Source organism: Sciurus vulgaris (genome assembly GCF_902686455.1).
Source record: "Sciurus vulgaris genome assembly, chromosome: 8".
NCBI classification, from domain to species: Eukaryota; Metazoa; Chordata; class Mammalia; order Rodentia; family Sciuridae; genus Sciurus; species Sciurus vulgaris.
Window position 1 is genome coordinate 25,046,760 of NC_136468.1, and position 20,283 is coordinate 25,067,042.

Below are 20,283 nucleotides of genomic sequence, written 5' to 3' on the forward strand. Positions count from 1 at the left end.
CACGTTCCCAAATCAGAACTGGGAATCTTTCGATCTTATTCAGATCCCAGAGGGCTAGGTTGAGGTAGATGGGGTGTGTGGGGCGAGGGAGGTACTGTGGCATTTAGGAGCGTCTCCGGTCTCCTCCTGGAGGCAGGGCCCACCGTCTGGACCCTTCAGCTTCTCCCCTTCTAGTTGCCAGAATGGAAAATTCATTGAGGCCAGCTCAGCCCACGTCAACAAACTTTTATTGCCACTTCTGGCTCCCCCAGCCCCAGCAAGATTCCTGCTTCTTACACTGTAGAAACACTAGGTTCTGGTGCAGGGGGAATAAGAATGGGGGATATTACCACTCCTCTGCATACTTCCAAGTTAAAGAAAACCCCACTTGCTGGAGAGGGTCAGACAGAAATTCAGGGGTATGTATGGCACTGTCCCACTCCTGCTGACTGCAGAGTATAGGGACCATGGTTCCGAATTTTTTCAGAGTGGGTGGAATGGGGTGGGGATAAACTTGGCAGCTGTTGTACCCCTTGCCTTTGCTGCCATGTTTCCACGGAAATGAGGGAGGGGCAGGATGTAGCTCACTCTACCTGGAAGGATGGCAGGGCAGGCATTTGGTAAACATATCCCCTCTCCACTCCTACCCAACACACACAGCTGTCCCCAATCGACCCCCGTGCTCACTCCCCACTGCCTGCTCCACTCCTTTACCTTCTGGAGCTGGTATCATGCCAACTGGACTCCAGGCAGGGCTGCTGGTGTCTACTCTCTGCAGCCAGGTCTCTTTGGCAACAGCATCTAAGTATGTGCACCAAGCTCAGTAGCAGCCCTAACAGAGCTGTCAGTTGTAGTACCTCAGTGAAAAGGCAGCAGCTAGTACCCCCCACAACTCTCTGTGCAACTTCTGTTTCCCAAACAAAACTTTAAAAACATAAGCCCAAATGCTTAAGGTTAGAAGCAATACAAAATAACTCTAACAATGCTGAAGACTAAGGGAGAGGAGAGGAGGCACATCCTTCCAAGACCTGAGCCACCTTTGTGCTCTGCCTTCTGCCCATCTGGAGTTTGCTTCCTCCTGCTGGGTCATCAATGGTGGGGGGCTGGAATCCAAATCTCCATTGGGTGCTGCTCTCAGCACCCGCTGCTATTGGTTGATGAGGCTTGCCTGTCGTTATGGTGAGGAGGTGCAGGATAGAGTCTCAGTACCATGGGTCTGCCCGATGCTGCTGGTTGTAGAGCTGTAGCTTAATCTGATCTTTGATCTGATTCACGAGAATCTGGGACAGCAGGATTCCCACCAGCTGGAGAAGCAAAAGGGAATTGGGTCCTCAGCAATGAATTATGCCCCTGTTTCCCTGACTCAGTCTTCCCAGTTCAATCAGCACAATCCCTTCGCCTGCCCCTCAGCAATTTCAGTGCCTGACACCCCAGCGGATCCCCAGGTGCACTCCCCAAAACAAAGGAGTCTTTGCAGAGTTTGTGGGACCTACAAGTCTTACAGGGTAAGTTACCTGGGGGATGGCTAGGCCCAGTGCCACACCACCAAGTAAGAATAGGTTGCTGTGTATCCAGTTGACCAACTTGTCAATACAGCCATTGGTGTAGATGACTTTACTAGCTTCCAAGTAGTCAAGAGCCTGCATACCTTGGCCACACATAGTGTTGATCACTGCCTGGGGAGAGAATTGAGAAGCCAAATGGGACTCCCATTCAAATACTTTTCGTCTTGGGCCCTAGGGCCTCTTACCCTTCCTAAACTCCTAAATTGTTAGAGAACATCTTTGAAGAATGCTGGGTTGGAAACTGCTAAGTACACCTCTCCTTTGAGAGGTCTGGTCTACTTCTTGCTTTAGATCTGCCTCTTCTGAGCCTCCATGTGGGCTACTAGAGTGAAGGGTGAACAGAGCCTCAGGTTGGAGAGAAGAAAAACACCTGACGAATGTCCTACAAAACTGATTTGTTAAGCTAGGGAATGGGGTATCCTAACAGCAGCTGCCCTTATCAGAAAGTAACCCAGATCACTACACAGGAGGAAATGAGGTGGGACATTTGCTCACCTGGTTGGGGGTAGGCAAACAACAGGAGTAAGGCACAGAACATCGCTCACGGCTAGGGTTGTCTTCTGAGCAGTTGAAATACATATTCTGGGACCAATCCTTGTAGGAAATCCCTCCACAACAGCTGAACTGCAAGAGAGCCCACTGTAGAGGTTAAAAGTCACCCACCCCTGACTGGGGTGGCCAAGAGAATTCTCAAAGCTTATGAGTTGGCCTGGGGGTATAGCTCAGTTGGTATGCCTTGCATGCACAAGGCCCTGGTTCAATCCCCAGCACCACAATTAAAAAAAAAAAAAAGCTTATGAGTCTATGGCAAGCTTTCATTTTTTGGTTTTTGTTTTGTTTTTATTTTTTTTGTACCAGGGATTGAACCTGGGGGCACTTAACCACTTAGCCAAGTGCCCAGACCCTTTTTATATTTTATTTAGAGTCGGGGTCTTGTAGGTTGCTTAGAGCCTTGCCAAGTTGCTGAGGTTGGCTTTGAACTCATGATTCTCCTGCCTCAGCCCATTGGGTCGCTGGGATTACAGGTGTGCACACCATGCCTAGCAAGCTTCCACTTTTTGTAACTTCTTGTAACTTGAATCTTAAGCCCAAGCCTTCTAGCTGCTTTCACCTGAAGAAATTTTCTTAATTTCTACTACTTTATGTATCTTGTTATAATTTACCACAGTGCTTCATACTACAGTTGTGAATATATATGTATTGTTTTACACATTCAACTATAAACTCCTTGAGAGAAAGTTCTGGCTTTGTAGTTCTGCACAGCGCAAAGTCTGGCAGAAGAAAATGTTCAAAAATACTGAGCTGGTGGTGTTGCCCAGTGTAGAGGATGTGCTCATCATCAACAAAACCCTGGGTTCAATCCCCAGTACCACTAAAAATCCCACCCAAAACAGTCAAAACTACTGGCTGAAATATGGGGATCAGTGCTTAAAAATTTATCTTAAGATACAGAAAACACAAGAAGGGAATCTTTAATATAGTGAGTTCATAATTCACGAAAGCAAATTGAATCCTGAAGTCAAGTGTCTGTTGTACCAGAGAATGGGGCACTGGTCTTAAAAGTAGTTATTCAAATTTTAACTTTTGATTCTCAGCAGCATTATTCACAATAGCCAAAAGGTGGAAGCAACCCAAGTGTCCGTCAATCAAATGGATAAATAATGTGTGGTATTTCACTCAAAAATTATTCAGTCTTAAAAAGGAAGGAAATTCTGACACATACTATAAATGTGGATGAAACCTGAAGATATGCCAAGTGAAATACACCTGTCACAAAAGGACAAATATTGTATGGTTCTATCCTTACGAGGTACCTAGAGTAGTCAAATTTATAGAGAAAGACAGTAGAATGGTGGTTACCAAGGTGAGGGGGAAATGTGGAGTAAGTATTTAAAGGGTACAGAATTTTAGCAGGGGAAGATGAAAAAGTTCTAGCGATGAATGGTGGTAATGCTTACAGACAAAGCAATTTGTGTGTGTGTGTGTGTGTGTGTGTGTGTGTGTGTGTGTGTGTGTTTTACTGGGGATTGAATCCAGGAGCACTCTTCCACTGAGTTACATATTCAGCCACTTTTTTTTCCCCCCTAATTTTACTTTGAGACAGGTTCTCACTAAGTTGCCAGGGCTGTCCTTAAACTTGGTGTCCTCTTGCTTCAGTCTCTCAAGTAGGTGGGATGATAGACATGTGCCACTGGCTGTGAATGTTCTTAATACTACAGATCTATAAATTCTGGGCTGGGGGTGTAGTTCAGTGTTGTAGCATTTGTCTATGGCATACAAGGTCCTGGATTCAACCCCAGCATGGCAAAAACAAAACATAACAAAACAATAAATTTTATGCCAGAAATACCTTACCACAATTTTTAAAAATGAACTTTTGAATAAGTAATCAAAAAGTCTGCCCAGTTCCTCATTCCCCTATAGGTAACTATTTATAATAGTTTTTTATAAATTCTTCCAGAATGCTTTTGCAAATATGAATACATATTCTCTCCTCCCCCCACTTTTTTTACACAAATGGTAGATTACTATATATACCATTCTGTGTCCTTAAAAGTACTTTTAAAGCACTGTGTGTGTGTGTGTGTGTGTGTGTGTGTGTGTGTATGTGTGTGCCAATGTCCTTTCCAGAATTCATTACCTAGCAGGTAACAAACAGGCCCATCAACCTTAAGGTTGAGGTATCACCTGGTATAATGCTTTTACTGGAAGCCCCTAGGTCAATAGCTGACCCCACCACCAAGCTTAGCCCATACCTTCTTCTGACCAAAATCAATGAGGTTCTGCAGATCCAAATCATCTCGGTAGTGCACAATGGCATTGTTGATGATCTCACTCACTTTCCCCCGAGCCTGCCAGAGACATGAATAGAATTAGGACATAGAACTAATACCTAATTTATTCCTTCCTGTAGAAGTAACAGTAGACAAGGGCCACCACCAACCCCATGATTTCTCTATAGTTTATCATCATAGAAGTTGTAGGAGGGCAGGGGGGCACCCTCCACATAGCATACAGTGTGGTCAGAGCCCCAGGGTAGTCCTTCCCTCCCTTATGCCAACCTCTAAGCAGCCAGGCACAAGCCTGGCTCCCTTTCCCATCCCATCCAGGTGTACATGACAGCTACCAAAGTTAGTGCAGTCAAATTGCCCCAGGCCCCTTTCTATCGCCCCAGCTCCAATCCTTCTGCCATCATGATTCACTGACCACCACCTCCCATTCCAATTTCCTTTACACACTGAATGTTTCTCTCAAATTATGAAGACCACTAACTCACCAGAAAGTCTCCCCTGAAACACATACGTTTAGGCCTATACCCTTCAGAGGCCAGAAGGGTTAATGAGAAGCCCTGTGAATAGAGGCCAGGCTCCAAATCACCTGCTTTTGCAAATATGGGATAAGTAGGGAGAGTCTAATGGACGACCATGACAAAACATGGCCTCTTGTCCCTCATCTGTGGACACCCAGATAGGAGAGAGAAGAAACATGTTCTCTCCTCCTTAATGCCAAAATGGGAGAGGTGGACAAATTTAGGGGCCTGGGTTCCTAAGATATATTAGGACATCTCTCAGGAGCTGGGAGGAATCACAGACTAAATTTAGGTCAAAGTTAGGGTGGCAATCAAGATCAAAGGTCTTCCCTCCTCAGATCATCCTTCTTTGAGTCAGCCTTGAAATCAGAACCAAGTCCTAAAGGGGGAGATGGCCAGTTCCCAAGACTTTTCATCCAAGGTCCTCAGGTGCCAGGGGGCAAGAGAAATTCTGGAGCTTCTGTAGTCATTTCTCAGAGCTACATATGAAAATAATCTAGTGTTTACCTACCTCTGTATACTGTTAACACAAGACATTTATTGGCAGAAAGATAATTACTGAGTAGAGGCACTGGCCTCTAGTGGACATAAGAGAATTGCATCTTTTTAGACTCAGCAGATCTGTATCATTTTAGGAGCTTTACTAAGCCAAAAGGACTAGAAAATTATGAACTAACTCAGTGGCTCTCAGTTTCACTATTGTCTACCATGGTCTTTTTCTGCTTCAATATTTTTCTCATAATTTCCTTCCACAGCCCTACGCTTTGTCCCTGGTAATCATTTGCCTTTTGGGAAAAGAATTCTGGTTTTGTTTGTTTGTTTTCTGTGTGGTACTGGGGACTGCAACCACATCCTAATGAATTCTAAAGCCTCGGGCATTCTAAGCAAGCACTCTACTACTGAGCTCCATACCAAGCCTGGAATTCTGGTTCTTAATAAAAAGCTCTATCCCTGCATGGCACACCACCTCCAGATATGGTAAGCACTGTTCAAAATTGTGAGTTTTTTCCCTCTTACCTTCCCTCTGTTTTCTCAACAAACTATTTTTTAAGGAAATAAAAATTTTTTTAAAGGAAATGTTGTCTGTGGTCCACTTGATCACTGAGTTTTACTTTGTCATTTACCATTAAAAGTTTACAGGTCATTTTAACTTCATGTTTATAGAATTTTCTTCCCTGCTGGCCTCTTAGGCTGTCTGAGGAAAACACTCTACGACTGTGAAATTCTCTTTACATACGGTGACTTTAAAAGCCATTTATTCATCCCTAAGGAGAACCTTTCAAAGGTGGATGTTTCTCAGGGGAAGGAACACTGTGGTTAATTAATTGGGCTAAACATCAGCAGACGTGTTCCCTTCCTCCCTATGGGTCACACCTGAAGAGGCCCCTGGGCTCCCAACCTTACCTTGTCTGAGAAGACGAAGCCCAGGACCCCAGCAGCCAGCTGTAGCAGGAACACAATGGTGAGGCAGAAGGAGAACTATGGGGAGAAGGCAGGAAAAGGGGGCCATCTGTTATTATACTGGGCAGAAGCCCATTCTGGGGTCATGGGGAGTGTTGGGGAGCCACCAGGCACTTCTCCCACATTCCACTAACATGGGAAAGGCTGCTGCCTCTGGGACACTGTCTGGGGGATGGCTACCCTGTGCTGGGTCACCTGGAGCTGAGTTCTAGTGAGGAGTGGACAGCACAGGCCTTTGGGAGGGACAGAGAAGCCAGAAACAGAAAAGCTATAGGAATGTTACCAGGAGAAATGTTGAGGAGGGAGCCAAGGTCTTTCCACCCAGCCCTTGACCACTTACCGTCTGAAGGAGGCAGATGTTTTCTCGGAGGGATCCAATGCAGCCACAGAAAGTGAGCAGGAACATGAGGACACCCACCACAATCAGCAGGATGGCAGGGTCTACCTCCAGGCAAGCCAAGGCTGCTTCTAGGAGAGAGGCTGACCCTCAGTCTGAGCCTGACCCTCAGTCTGAGCCTGGTGCCCACTGAAAAAGGCTCCCCAAACTGTGGTTCTTCCTCTGGTGAGGGAATCTCCAGTGTGGCTGGGTGAAGGTTATGAGGAGGAAATACCTTGTGCTACGCGGAGGACAAAAAATCCAAGAGGAGCTATAGCATTTAATTTGAGGAACTAATTTGAGGAAATAGGAGCCTTTATTCCTGGGCTTAAGACAGGAGTGGCCTCTTTCGCTCCAGAAGAGTTAGAATGGCCTTAGGCTCGCCGGCTTTACAGATTCCCTTTCCTGGAGACTTTGGGCAGAGAAAGAGGAATGGAGGTTGAGTTACTCCAGGACAAGCCTGGGAGGGGCAAAGCCCATGACTGTTCTGGTCCCGGAGGGCTCATTTCTCTCCCAGATGCCTCCTAAACCAAATGTAGGCATATCTTGGGGCAATCAGGGAAAGCCAGGTGAACTGGCACAGATGCACTGGCACTTTGAAGTAGACCACTAAGGTCTCACTGCAGGGAGCTGCCTCCTTCAGACCGGGTCCTACACATTTCTGCGGGAGCTTTGGGGCAGGACGAGGCAGAGGGGAAAGGGACATGGCCAGAGCCCTGGGGAGGTGGAGAGAGACCTGCAGCTCACCTGCATGCTTCATCAGCCGGGCATAGACGCCCACAGCCACCATCACCATGGAAATCACCTGTGGAGACAGGGAAGGAACCAGACCCTGAGATTTCGGAAACCAGAGAGCCGTGAACACTGTGAGTATCCTCTTAGGAGAGTAGAGGGTCAACTTTTCCAGGGCCCAAGGGGTGAGCATATTTCTCCTCTAGTGATACTGCTAATAGTATCTGCTAGGGCTCTACCTCCATGAGATATTTTCCCCAACATTATCTCATTCAATCCTCATAGCACAATTATCTTGTAGTATCCTCATTTTACAGATGAGGAGATTAGGCAATACAAGTTCAACACAGAACAGTGATTAAAGACATGGGCTTTCCCAGGGGGCTGAGGGGGTAGGCAATTGTAGAGCATATGCTAAGCACGCAGGAGGCCCTGAGCTAGATCCTTAGCACCTAAAATACCCCATCAAAACAGAACACAACAGAAAAAAAGGAAACACACACACACACACACACACACACACACACACACACACAGACTTTGGAGTGAGACAGATGACCCCATATGGGACAAATATCTGAGCCTCAATTTCTGTATCTGCAGATGTGAATTAAGAATGAGATTGCTAAGAGAATTAAGTAAAATAATGCATGGAAAACATTTAACACACGACCTGATTATAATTATTTATCTATCATTGATAATAGTTCACTTGGCCAATGTCACATAGGAATGGTGAAGTTTTGAATTCTGACCCATTCACATTAAGGGGCAGTTCTTACAGCTAAAGCAGGCTCAGGGGATGCAGACCCCTAGCTCTCTAACTCCCCTCGAGGTCAATACAGGGTCAAGGATGGAAGCAAAAAAAAAGTGCAATGTGAAAGAGTGTGCACGAATGCGAGTGGCAGTACTGGAACTGCATTTATAAATTCTGATTCCACTGTGGAGGAATACAGAAGTTTAGACCTTTCAAATTTCATGGGTCCTCCCTGAGAGAAGAAACCCATCAGAGACTACCAGGAGTTCCCAGAGGGGTCTGGGGCCTCAGTCCCTCAGGCCTCCAGGAGTGCTGAGAAGCCCCAGTGTGTACCCCCCTCGGCTACCCTTCCTTTCTTCACTGCCAGTCTCCAGGCTGGTGCTAAGCAGCAGCTGACTGTCACCATGGCAATAGATGAGGCCAACCTTTGGCAGGAGAGAGTTCTCAGCAGCAGGGACTTGACCAACTCAATAGGGAAGGAGATGGCTGGCTAGACTCACTGTCCTCCAAGACAGAAACCAGCTGGAAGGAGCCACCCTGGGGACTTTGGTGGGAGGAGAGCTGGGCCCCTAGAACAGGTAATAGCGTCAGACTAGTTTCTTGGGAGAAAGATATTTTTCCTCCTGGGCCTTGTTTATGAAGGCCCTCTGCCATCTGGCAGGGCAGGCAGGTGCACTCAGAGGTAAACGACAAATCCCTTCTGTGAAACCATGTCTTTCAGGACCCTCCTCTGTGTATCCACAGCCTTCTCTCCTTCCCCCATCATTTGGCTCTGGTTCTGACTCTGGGCCCATGTATTAGTAGCCAGCCCTCATACTCTGTCCAGGAGTAGCTTACAGAGCTGTGTGTGGGACTGGTGGTGCTAGTTGTCTTTTTGTCCTATGGCACCACCAGGCTTGGGGAGCATGGAGGAGGCAGGTAAACCCCAGGACAGAGATGCCAGGCAGCCCCAGGCCCGAAGGCCTCCTCTGCCAGTGTGAGAAAGCATCTCTGCTTGCCCGTTAAAGCTCACCATGCCCAACTACAATTCTGAATGTCATTTTACTGAATCATCTAAAAATATGTATCTATGTGCTTCTTATTGCTTTTTCACTTGTTACATTTTTACTAGAGCAGCTGGGTACGGTGCCACACATCTGCCATCTCAGTGGCTCTGGAGGCTGAGAAAGGAGGATCACAAGTTTCAGGCCAGCCTCAGCTACTTGGAAAAACACTATCTCAAAATAAAAAATATGAAGGACTAGGGATGTAGCTCAGTGTGCCCTGGTTTCAATCCCCAATGCCCCCTCCCCCATTTAATTTTTATTTTTTTTTAACTAGGCCTAATAACTTTCCACAGAGACGGTTTCTAATGTAATCCCAACACAGCTAAAAACAAGATATACAAAGTTAAGGGAAGTCATATATCACAGTAATTCTGTGTATCACTTAATTCTATTTATGGGCCTGTAATTACAGTAGTTGCTTTGTCTCTATTGGTGGTAGGTGAAATAATCCCCCCCCCCCCCCACCGCAAGATATTCAGGTCCTAATTCCTGAAACCTGTGAATATATTGCCTTACATGACCAAAGGGACTTTTAAAATGTGATTAAGAATGTGGAGATGGGAAGGTTTATCCCTGAGGGCCCAGTATAGTCATAAGCAGACCTTGTAAGAGGGAGTAAAGAGGTTCAGAGTCAGAGAAGGAGGTACAACAACAGAAACAAGGCTGAGGTGATATGATGCCATGAATCAAGGAATATGGGCAGCCTTAAGAGCTGGAGCAGGCGAGGACATGATTCTCCCCTAGAGGAAACTAGAAGGAGTGCTGTGTTGCTAACACCAGCGAGACCTGGTTTGGACCTCAGATCTCCAGAAATCTAAAAGTTTAAAGTTCTGTTGTTTTAAGCCATTGCATTTGGGTAATTTGTTACAGCAGCAATAGGAAACTAATACATCATCCAAATCCAATTCATCGGGGGCTATGTAGGAGGTATTCGGAGGACCTATAATCTATATGCTGTATCAGGGAGACCAAGAGCATTTATAATCTAAAGCAGTGTTTCTCAACCTTGGCTGCCATTAGAATCAGCTGGAGATTTAGGGGTGGGGGAGAAATTTTTAATGCCTAGGTTGGTTGCACCACAAACCAAGTAAATCATAATTTCTGGCATTGGGACTCAGGCAACAGTAATTCTGAATGCATTCCAGATGATTCCAAGGTGCAGCCAAGTTTCAGAGCCTACAAGCCTAAAATATAATCAGCCAGGGATCAAAAACAGAAAGAGAGGATACATCAAAATCAAGATTAAGACTTTAATATTATTAATATTTAATATGATCATTAATGATGCCTCTCTGAGCTCTCAACTCCTGCATTTCACAGCTTGACACTTCCATTCCTGTCCTTATTTCCCACCCTGGATTCCCCAAAGCTATTGCCATTCCAAAGTTAGTGCTGCTACTGTTAATAGCATCTAATTTTAGAGCTGAATAGAACTTTAGAAACGGGATCAGACACTCACCTCTTTATATAGATGAAGCCAAAAGAGCAGAAGGGACTCTTGACCAAGTTCATATAGGTGCAGTGGCAACATTTGAACTAAATGCAATTTTCCCAACTCATCCTGGTAATCAGTATCCATTTTGGTACAAAATCCTTATAATATCCACAATATCTCCAATGACCTCCTTTCATGGGGAGGATAGAGATAAAGACACTTCTTTTCTTAGGACAGCTTTTCACATGCAGGCCAGAGTGAAGCCTAGCTAGAAACTTTTAAAAGCTAGGCACAATTTTCAAAGTAGCTGAGTCTTAACTTTTAGCAAAATGTATGTTTCTGAAATGTCGTCTATCAAATTATATAAAATAATTTGCATACATCAGTTTCTTTATCCTTACATAAGGTGAGTAATCACTTTGTAATGAAAACACTCATTGCCTGGGCTCCTTGGAGAAATGGCTGCTTCTAGGACTAGGGCAGGAAACATATAAGATGAGCCTGGAGCATCTGCACCAGAAAGTAGAGAAGGGCTTAAAAACAAACAAGAACAAAACTCCACATCAGTGTGGGTATAGCAAAAGGACACAGAAAACTGAAAACGCTCCCAATAGTCAAAGATGGAACAATTTGAGCATCAAAATAAAGACATACTGAATTACTATGCATAGATAGGATAGATATCTGTGAGTTCATGATTATACAAATAAGTGAATTACTAAATAAATAAGCAGATAAATAGGATAGAAAAAAATATCTCCTACACAGAATAATTCCAAATAATTTGGATAAATACCCTCAAGGAGGTGGAGCATAACTCCTTACTTCTTATGTGTTAACTATACATTGTGACTTTCTTCAGAAGCCAATAGTAGGGAAAAAGGGAAAAAAGAGTAATGACACAATAGAGAAACCTGGCCAAGATGACCTCAGCCAGGTGATCAAGGTCAGTATTAACAATGATGATGTTGATAAATCATTGGTACGATGTGATGAAAATAGTACTTTATCTCTCTGTGTTCTCCTTTCCAGAACACATAACCTCAGTATAACCATGAGAAAAACATCAGGCAAATTGGATTCCAATAAAGGGGCATTCTATGTAATACTGAGCAGCACTCTTCAAAAATCTCAAGGTCATAAAAAACAAGGAAAGTCTAAGAAACTGTTACAGCCAAGAGGGACCTAAGGAGACATGACAGTTAAATGTAATGTATTATCGTGGATGGGATCTTGGAACAGAAAGACATCACATAAAAACTGAGGAAATCCAGATGAAGTATGGACCATAATGAAAATAACATTAATCAGCAGCTTGGGAGGCTGAGGCAGGAGGATCTAGAGTTCAAAGCCAGCCTTAGCAATTTAATGAGGCACTAAGTAACTCAGTGAGACCCTGTCTCCCAACAAAATACAAAAAATGGCTGGGATGTGGTTCTGTGGTGGAAACTGGTGTGAGGTATATGGGAACTCTCTGTACTATTTCCTCAAATTTTCTGTAAAACTAAAACTGTTTGCTGGAGTTGTGACTTGGTGGAGCCTAGCACTGTAAGGCACTGGGTTCAATCCTCAGCATCACATAAAAATAAATAAATAAAAATAATAGCAGATGAAGTAAAAAAAAATTTAAAAAAAACTAAAACTTCAAAAAAATTATCTTTTTTAAAAGTCACCCTCCATTTTTTGGTTTTATAGACCTGTATACAGTTTTACATACTTCAATCAGGGTGATTTCCCCCAGTAACACCAAAGAAGAAGGCAGGGGATCTTAAACTTATTCAGGTAACAGAACATTAGGAAGTCACAGTGATCAGTTGGTGGTATAAACTATAGATTTTGACAAATTAATTTTTAAAACTTTAAAATACAATTACTGGTTTCTAATTTACAGTCTCTATCTCATTATCCTCAATTATTTTCATAATGTTCTCTGTGATGGATATTTTTCTGATTCAGGATCAAACCAATGATCGTGTTTTTTGTTTGTTTGTTTTAAACTGGGGATTGAGCCCAGTGCACTCTACCTCTGAGATATACCCTCAGCCTTTTTTATTTTTTTAATTTTCAGACAAGGTCTTGCTAAGTTGTCAAAGCTGACATGAAACTTGTGGTCCTCAGCTGCCTGAGTTGATGGGATCTCTGCCTATTTTGAAGTATATAATTTAGTGGCCTTAACTAAATTAACATTACTGTGCAGCCAGAACCACTATCAGGTCACAGAGCTTTTTTATCACCGCAAGTGGAAACTCCATACCTATTCTGTCCATCTTCTTCCCTCTCCTGACCCTTGGAAATCACAAATATGCTTCTTTCTGTATGGATTTATCTATTCTGGATACTTCTTATAGATGGAATCACACACTATGTGGTCCTTGAGGTCTGGCTTCTTCCACTAGGCATGATTTCAAGGTTCACCCATGTTGTAGCATGGTTGAATAAGATTCCATTTTATGGATATAACACAATTTGTTCATGTATCCACCCACTGGTGGACATTGGGTTGTTTCCACCTTTCAAATACTGTGAATGGTAGTGTTGCTGTGAACACCTATGTTCAAGTTTTTGTTTTCAATCCTTTCTGGTATGTACTTAGGATTTGAATTGCTGGGCCATATGGTAATATGTTTAAATTTTGGAAAAGCCGTTGAACTGTTTCCCACAGTGGCTGCACCATTTTACCTTCCCACCAGGTATGTATGAGGGTTCCAGTTTCCTTCTGCCCTTGACAATGTTCATTCTGACATTTTTTTGACACTGAGATTTTGATGAGTCCAGACCCACTGTTTTACAGAATGTGTCTCAATTTGGATTTGTTTGTTTCCTAATAATTAAATGCAGATTACTCATTTTTGACAAAAATATTACACAGATACTGTTGTGTTCTCAGTGTATCATGTGAAGAGGCACAACAAATTAATTTCTATCACAGAAATAAGGGACAATTTTACTAACAGATGATGTAGCTGTTAGATTTGTGTCTCTGCATCTCATAAAACAATACAGGCAATACTCTAATTGTTTCTTAGTTTTCCACAATATTTGGTGGAAATACTGATCTTCTTCTCTTTACCTTTTGCTAGCACTTGCTGGCAGATAAGCAGCTGCAGGCAATAATAATGTTCATGGGAGAAAATAGAAAACAGAAAATTCTCTCCATTATCTTGACATTTTTCTTGCAAATTGGAAAAAGACAACCATGATTTGATGTTTGTGAAGATAAACCCTTATTCTAGACCCTAGGATACTACTTTAGGGTTATTAGTGCTAAGAGAGGAAAGGCTATAGGGCCCCAAGTTTAGGTCCTAAACAATGATGTCATCAAGTCCAATGTCCATAATTACAGGTAAATTGGTTCCTGGAGTCCATTTCCACTAGGTGCACCTTAAGACCAATATGGTGGGCCAAGCCCTGAGTAATGGACCTAGGGAAGACCCTGGGACACAAGTGTGGGCTCAGCTCTTACAATATGCATGAAACTTTGTTGGTGTTTTTGTTTGTTTGCTTTTTTTTTTTTTTTTTTTTTTTTTATAGTATTGTGGTACTGGGGATTGAACTCAGGGAGCTCTATCACTGAGTTATATCCCCAGCCTTCTCAATTTTTTATTTTGAGACAGGGTCTTGCTAAGTTGCTTAGGATCTCTCTAAGTTGTCCAGGTTGGCCTTGAAATTTCAATACTCCTGCCTCAGCCTCCCTGGGATTGCAGATGTGTGTCATCACACCTCCCCTGAAACTTCTTTGTAAACTAGAAAACAAAGGCCTTCATTAATTATCATCTCCCTCAGGCTAACAGTGGGAAAGTGAACAAAAGGGGTTCAGGTTCAAGGTTAGCTCTTACTTAGACTCAATCCCCATCTACTCACTACTCTTTTTCCTCCTCCCAGCTCTGCAAGTCCACCCCCCAGTTGGTGACTTCTAGGAGCGATTTCCAAGGACGTCCAGTAGTTGCCTTCTAGAGCGCTAAGGACCAGGCACTGGGCTGCACCTTCTAAGCCTTCTATCTCACTTCATTCCCACCACAACCTCAAGAGGGCGTCGGTATCTCCATTTTACAGAACAGAGGTTCACAGAACTCAAATAACTTTATCCAGTTCACTCAGTTGGTGAGTAGCCAAAGTGGGACTGGAACCTAGATCTGGATGTCCCCAAAGCATTATGACTTCAGCTACATGGCTGCTTTCCTGTCTTTGCCTCACAGTAATCTCAGGATCTCATGCATTCACCTGGGGCTACTATGTGAGGCAGAAAGAAACAGCTGCCTGCAGTTCTCTTGGGGAATAGCTGGCAATCTCTAAACTGGGAGGGGCTCAGGCAGGGGAAGGAAGATAGCATGGGGAGGTGACAGGGTACCAGCAGGGCCTAGAGGGTGGCTCAGAAGAAAGTCTCTAGAATGGCATCTTGAAAAGGAAAAACAGCATGGCCATGCAGGGCCCACCAACCTGAGCAGCCTCCAAGAGAAAGCACTGGCCTTCTTTACCTCCACAGTCCAAAGTCTAGTCTACAGGAAGCAGATGCAACAGTTTTGGAGTCCACTTCTCTTCCTTGGAATCTCTCTCCCTCTTCTTTTGAAGATAGTAGTGGAGGACAGCTGAGGGTACAGTGATTTTCTGCATGGGAATCAAAACCCTATACTGGGCTGGGGGTGTGGCTCAGTGGCAAAGTGCTTGCCTCGTATGATGGAGGCCCTGGGTTAAATCCCCAGCACAGGGAAAAAAAACCAAAAACCAAAAAAACCCCTGTCTACACAGAGGGAACTGAGAGAGAGAAAGAGCGCTTTCCATCTGTAGTTTCTTAGAACTTACTCTCCTTATTTCTGGGTGAAGTCACAGAAGTCACATCCTGCTAGACCTGAAAGCAGGGTCCTCCCTCACTGCCCAAGGCCTGCACATGCTGGTGATCTGGAATGGATAGCACTGATCCATTAGAGTGGAGAAATTCATAGCTCTTTCCTTGTCAATGCCTGAGGACAGCCCTTTAGCATCTTCCTTACGCCATGGATAGCTCTGGTTTTCCCAGGTTATGTATGAGGAAAGAAAGTCCACAGGGGATCACAGCAGTATAAACATTCAAACTCAAGGTCCTGAGTGACTGGCCTGACATACATTCTCTTATCAGGGCTCTCAGAGGCACTCTATATTTTCACTTATTCTTCTCAACAGTTGCTTGATGTTTTCAATTTTCTGCTTGGTAGAAGGCAAGCAGAGTAGCTAGGGGAGTTAAGAAGGTGTGCTTGTGACCTGCCCACCAAAGGGTATGGTTCTAGTCTTCATTTTTGGTGTTTTGGATTATTTTATTGGTGTTGTTTTTATAAACGAATCTGACCACTTTGCTTACTGAAGCCTCCTTAGCCTATGGGGAAGGAGGAGGAGAGGAGAGAGGAGGTGGATTCCGGAGGTATTTGGAAGTGTGTGTAGTTGGGGGAGGTTGGGTAGCAGAAAGGGCCTTTGCCACTCAATGGATTTTTTTCCAGGTTTGATGCAGAGTTACTCCCTCAAGGCTTCTGAGCAGGGTTATAAGAGAGTGTGTTTCAGATGTTCTGGGGAAATTCTGAGTGCCCTGGGAATTCCAATACAAAGGTCCTGGATGGAAGAGTGGGCTTCATGAAGAATACAACTCCCCAGTGACCTGGATTGGCCTAGGGAAGACCTGCGTGGGGGTCCATATGTGCTGCAGTGGAAGTGAAAAAATCCAGATGCTATAGAGTAATCATATGTGGCTCTGATGGTAATGCTGGAGGGGATGGATGGCTGCCATTTTTTCTCTGACCTGGCTTGAGGGAAGGATCCCAGGTCATAGGACCCATGGCAGAGAACACAATTACTACCTTGCCATCAAGAATGTTCAAGTACCTAAGGCTGTGCTTCATCCTAACAGACCAGTGTGCTGAGTGAGAGAGAGAGAGGAAGGGCATTAAGCCTCTAGCCACTGAGCTTTGCTCTCTCACTTACCATGCAAAAAATATTCAGTGAACATTCACTTTGGGCCAAAAACAACTGGGTACTGGGAATCAAGAAGTGAACAAAGCAGTCCCTAGTCTCAGAAACCTTAAGTCTAGAGATGGAGATAGAAAAATGAACACACAATTGCATTGCAGGTAGGGGGTATGGCAATCAGTATATACAAGGTACCACAGGAGCCCAAAGTTAAGGCTACCGAAGATGCATGGACTGAAGGTCTGAGCTCCTGGACTCTTCTTGACTCAAAAGCAACTCCAGCTGCTACCCTGAGTGGGAAAAAGCACCAGCAAGGGAGGAGTTGGGCAGCACTGATAATATTTCTGACAACATATGTCCAAGGCTGATAACACATGTACCATCCCTGTGTCTTAACTCTGCACAGAGATATCCAATAGAGGGAGGTGAAGAAAGGCAGCTTCTTCTCAGAGGTTTACATACAACGTTGAGGCTCTAGAAGCAACTACTCTAGGGCATGGAAATCCAACAGTCAGTCACACAGCAGCGTGAATCTGGAGAGAAAAATCAGAACTCCCAGACCAAAGGGGAAGTGAGATTTGAAAGATAAACAGGAGGAATTGGTCCTGGTTCCAAAGGAGTCAGCAGCTTCCTGAATTAGACTCCAAATGCCTCAAGATTTAGGGCTTCTAGAACAGCAGTAGAGATGTTGCTGCTCACTAAGTATGAGTCCAGGTGATGCTGGTCACTTTCTTAATATGTTCAGGCACAGACACAAAACCACCTTCACAAAGCACCCCAGCAGCTGTTCAGAAACACTCTGCCTACAATGGTGTAGGCCACCAGTCCCAGCCATGGGTGTTTCTAGGTAGAAGAGGGGTTTTTGGTAAGGATAGTGAAAGCTTGTAAAGAAGAAAGCATAGTAACCAGTCCCTGAAGTGGGATGGGAAGAAAGCTGACCCCTGATCTGGGGAAAGCAGCCTTTTAGCGCCAGTTGCATGGGTGTGCATTGTAACTGTGGCTCTGGGCCTGGGAGAGAAATGACACTCAGTTACCACTGAAAAGTACCATCCCCTAGGAAGGGCAATGTCCCAGGGATCCCAGGACACAGAAAGATTCATTCTTAGATCCAGCTCCAGGTCTTAAAGAAAGAAAACAGTACCAAAAGTGATTCATTCATCTTTAAATAGTTCACAAAGGCAGAGACACATTTCTCCTTTAGAAGAGAAAGATTAAGGACAGAGAGACAGATACATTGGCTTAGGGTCACACAGTAAGTTGTGCCAGAAAGAAGCTGTGCCTCTTGTCCTTTAGTGTGCTATTTCTAGAGTCTCTGACTTTTTGAGTTTACAGTGGGACCAAGAAGGGGCTCTACTCTAATTTGGGGGTGGTGCCAGCCTGGCTAGCCAGGTCCTCTGACCTTGAATGAAGCATTTCTTACCAGGGTAAATGGGTCTATGAAGCCAAACTCTCTCTTTTTAGCTGTGACTTTCCAAAGTCATTTGTCTGATAAAAGTGAGCAGAAGTTCAAGATAATGACCATAAACGTCAGGGTAAGAGATGCTGTTGCTGTGGTGCACAGATAAGAGCGCAGTGCCAAAGGAGCAGAACCTTGGCTAAGAGAGGAAACCCACATGAGAACCTGAGGTCCCTAGGATGCTAGTGCTGGCTCTGAAGATAGCATGTCCTGGCCTGGCACACTCAACGATATGAAGAAGCCTTTGATGGCACTTGTCCCTGTCGGGTAGTTCCTCTTAGCACATTCCCCCTGCTCTAGCAGAGGGTGATGAGGGATTTTCTTCTGTTTTTCCCTAACCTCCAGCAGAAGCAGAACCTAGGCCACAGGAAGTTGGGTTGACTGGTAAACTACTAATACCATCACTACCCCAGCTTTAGTAGCAGCCATCTGGGTCAAGGACTTTCCCTAGAGGCACCCTAGTTCAGTAGAAAAATCATCAGACCAAGCCTGCTAACCAGCTGTTGGACCTTGGATGAAACATTCAACATCACTATGACTTAGCTTTCTCATACATACAATGTGGATGCTGGACAAGAAGCCTGCTAAATTTTTTTGCCAGTTCTAGAACTGAGAATTTGATAGAAGCCCAAACTCCAATTTTCCCAAGAGTACAACGGCTGAGAATGAGCTGTCATCACCACCCTCTGGGATTTCTCTCATTTGTCCCAACAGGCTAGCACTTATGTACTTTGTGTCTGCACTTCACACCACCGCCCCTGTGAAACCTTTCCAGTAGCTGGCTCAAATGTCTGCTCTGCTCCTTCTCCTAGGAAATACATTTTAGACTCACAATTCTTCCCTCCTGCAAATCTGAACTATAGGTCTCAGGATGAGGTGGGCAAGGATGACACTCTGGTGTGACAGGAGCAGGCATAGAAATGGGGAAATGGGGAAGGACTTTTCTATGTTCTAAAATCCATAGGAGCCCATGGACTCTCTAGCCAGGAACCAGGATGGAGCCAGCATTTTGCTGTCTGGTTCAGCTGAATTCTCAGCTCTGGCAGAGTATTTCTGCCATCCCTAATCACACTGGGTTTGATTTTATAGCAGAGGGAACAAAGGCCTGCAAACTTGAACATATTTGCCCAGTTCAATCAACAATGATGGTACAATGGGGATGGAAACCCAGGAGTCTGGAGCCCCAATCCAGTAATTTTTCCACTTTTCCAACCCCAAGAAGGTTCTGAAAGGACCCCTGGCCTTCCAGTCAAAGAGAGTCCCATTTAGAGTCCAGGCTCCAAAAGGAGTCTGGTCCTGAGAGGTGTAGGGCAAAGTTTGGGGCTTTGCTGGGATGGGAAAGACATCAGACCTGGAGGCCATTCCTGTCTCTTCTCAGCCTTTGTTGGAGGGGGCATCTGAAGATGCATGAAAAAAGAAAAAGATGAAATCCCATGACCCATCCTCCCTGAGGTAAGGAGCGGAGGCTTGGGGTTTTCCTCCCTCTTTGGCAGTGGGGCCTCCTAGCCCCTTGGCCTGAAAGTCCCCAATCATGAATGTGCCAGTGGGGCTGCCCTGGCCCAACAGGAAAACACGCTCCTCCCCTAAACCCACCGTTTTGGCCTTCCATGGACCCCTCATCCTTACTGAACCCTCTGCACCCACCCGCAACGTCTTCTCCTGATGCGGCGCCACTGAAGTGTCCCTCCCCAGGAGAAATTCCCCCAAAGTGTCATTAGTCCAGCAAACTAGGCAATGCCACTCACCATGTTCGCTTGGCACCGGGCAGCCCCCTACGCCTCTGGGGGTACCCTGCCGCCCAGGTACCCCCAAGACTCACCCAGAAGAGCATGTTGAAGAAGAAGAGCAGGTATTTCACCAGCGGGCTGACGAAGGAGAACTCCTCCCCGTAGGCGGCCGGCGCCCCGGGTCTCCGCGCCATGGTCCGCCGCGGCCGCCCCCGGGGGCCTATCTCCCAGCGGCGGCCGGCCCACCTGCGAGCTCCGCGCCCCGGGGCATGAGCCGCGCCACCGCGGGAAACCGCGCGGCCGGAGAGCTGCGCCGCGGCGGGAGCCGCCCGAGCAGTGCGTCGGAGAGCCGCGCGGGCAGGGAACGGCGCCGCCGCCGGAGCCGCCGGGAGCCGCGGGAGCCGCCACCGGCAGCGTGAGCTACCGAGACTCCACCGCCGCCGCAGGACCAGCCCGGCCAGCCCGGCTCCCAGGAAACCGGGCCGGCCCCCGGCCGCCCATTGGTGAG

General features: G+C 45.4%; 1 protein-coding gene across 2 annotated transcripts; it reads right to left on the reverse strand.

The window, feature by feature from the left end:
- Nucleotides 1-440: 440 nt before the first annotated feature.
- TSPAN33 (tetraspanin 33) lies at nt 441-20,228 on the reverse strand. Of its 2 annotated transcripts, none has more exons than XM_079150888.1 (8): nt 19,868-20,228; nt 7,439-7,496; nt 6,656-6,780; nt 6,259-6,333; nt 4,301-4,396; nt 2,040-2,168; nt 1,494-1,655; nt 441-1,283 (listed from the first exon to the last, which is right to left on the reverse strand). In XM_079150888.1, the coding sequence occupies exons 1-8, from the start codon at nt 19,967-19,969 to the stop codon at nt 1,182-1,184; spliced, it is 849 nt and encodes a 282-aa protein (XP_079007014.1). In that variant the 5' UTR covers nt 19,970-20,228; the 3' UTR covers nt 441-1,181. The 2 variants fall into 2 exon arrangements, with proteins under 2 accessions (XP_079007014.1, XP_079007013.1); XM_079150887.1 differs by having other exon boundaries at nt 6,656-6,783.
- Nucleotides 20,229-20,283: the final 55 nt, after the last annotated feature.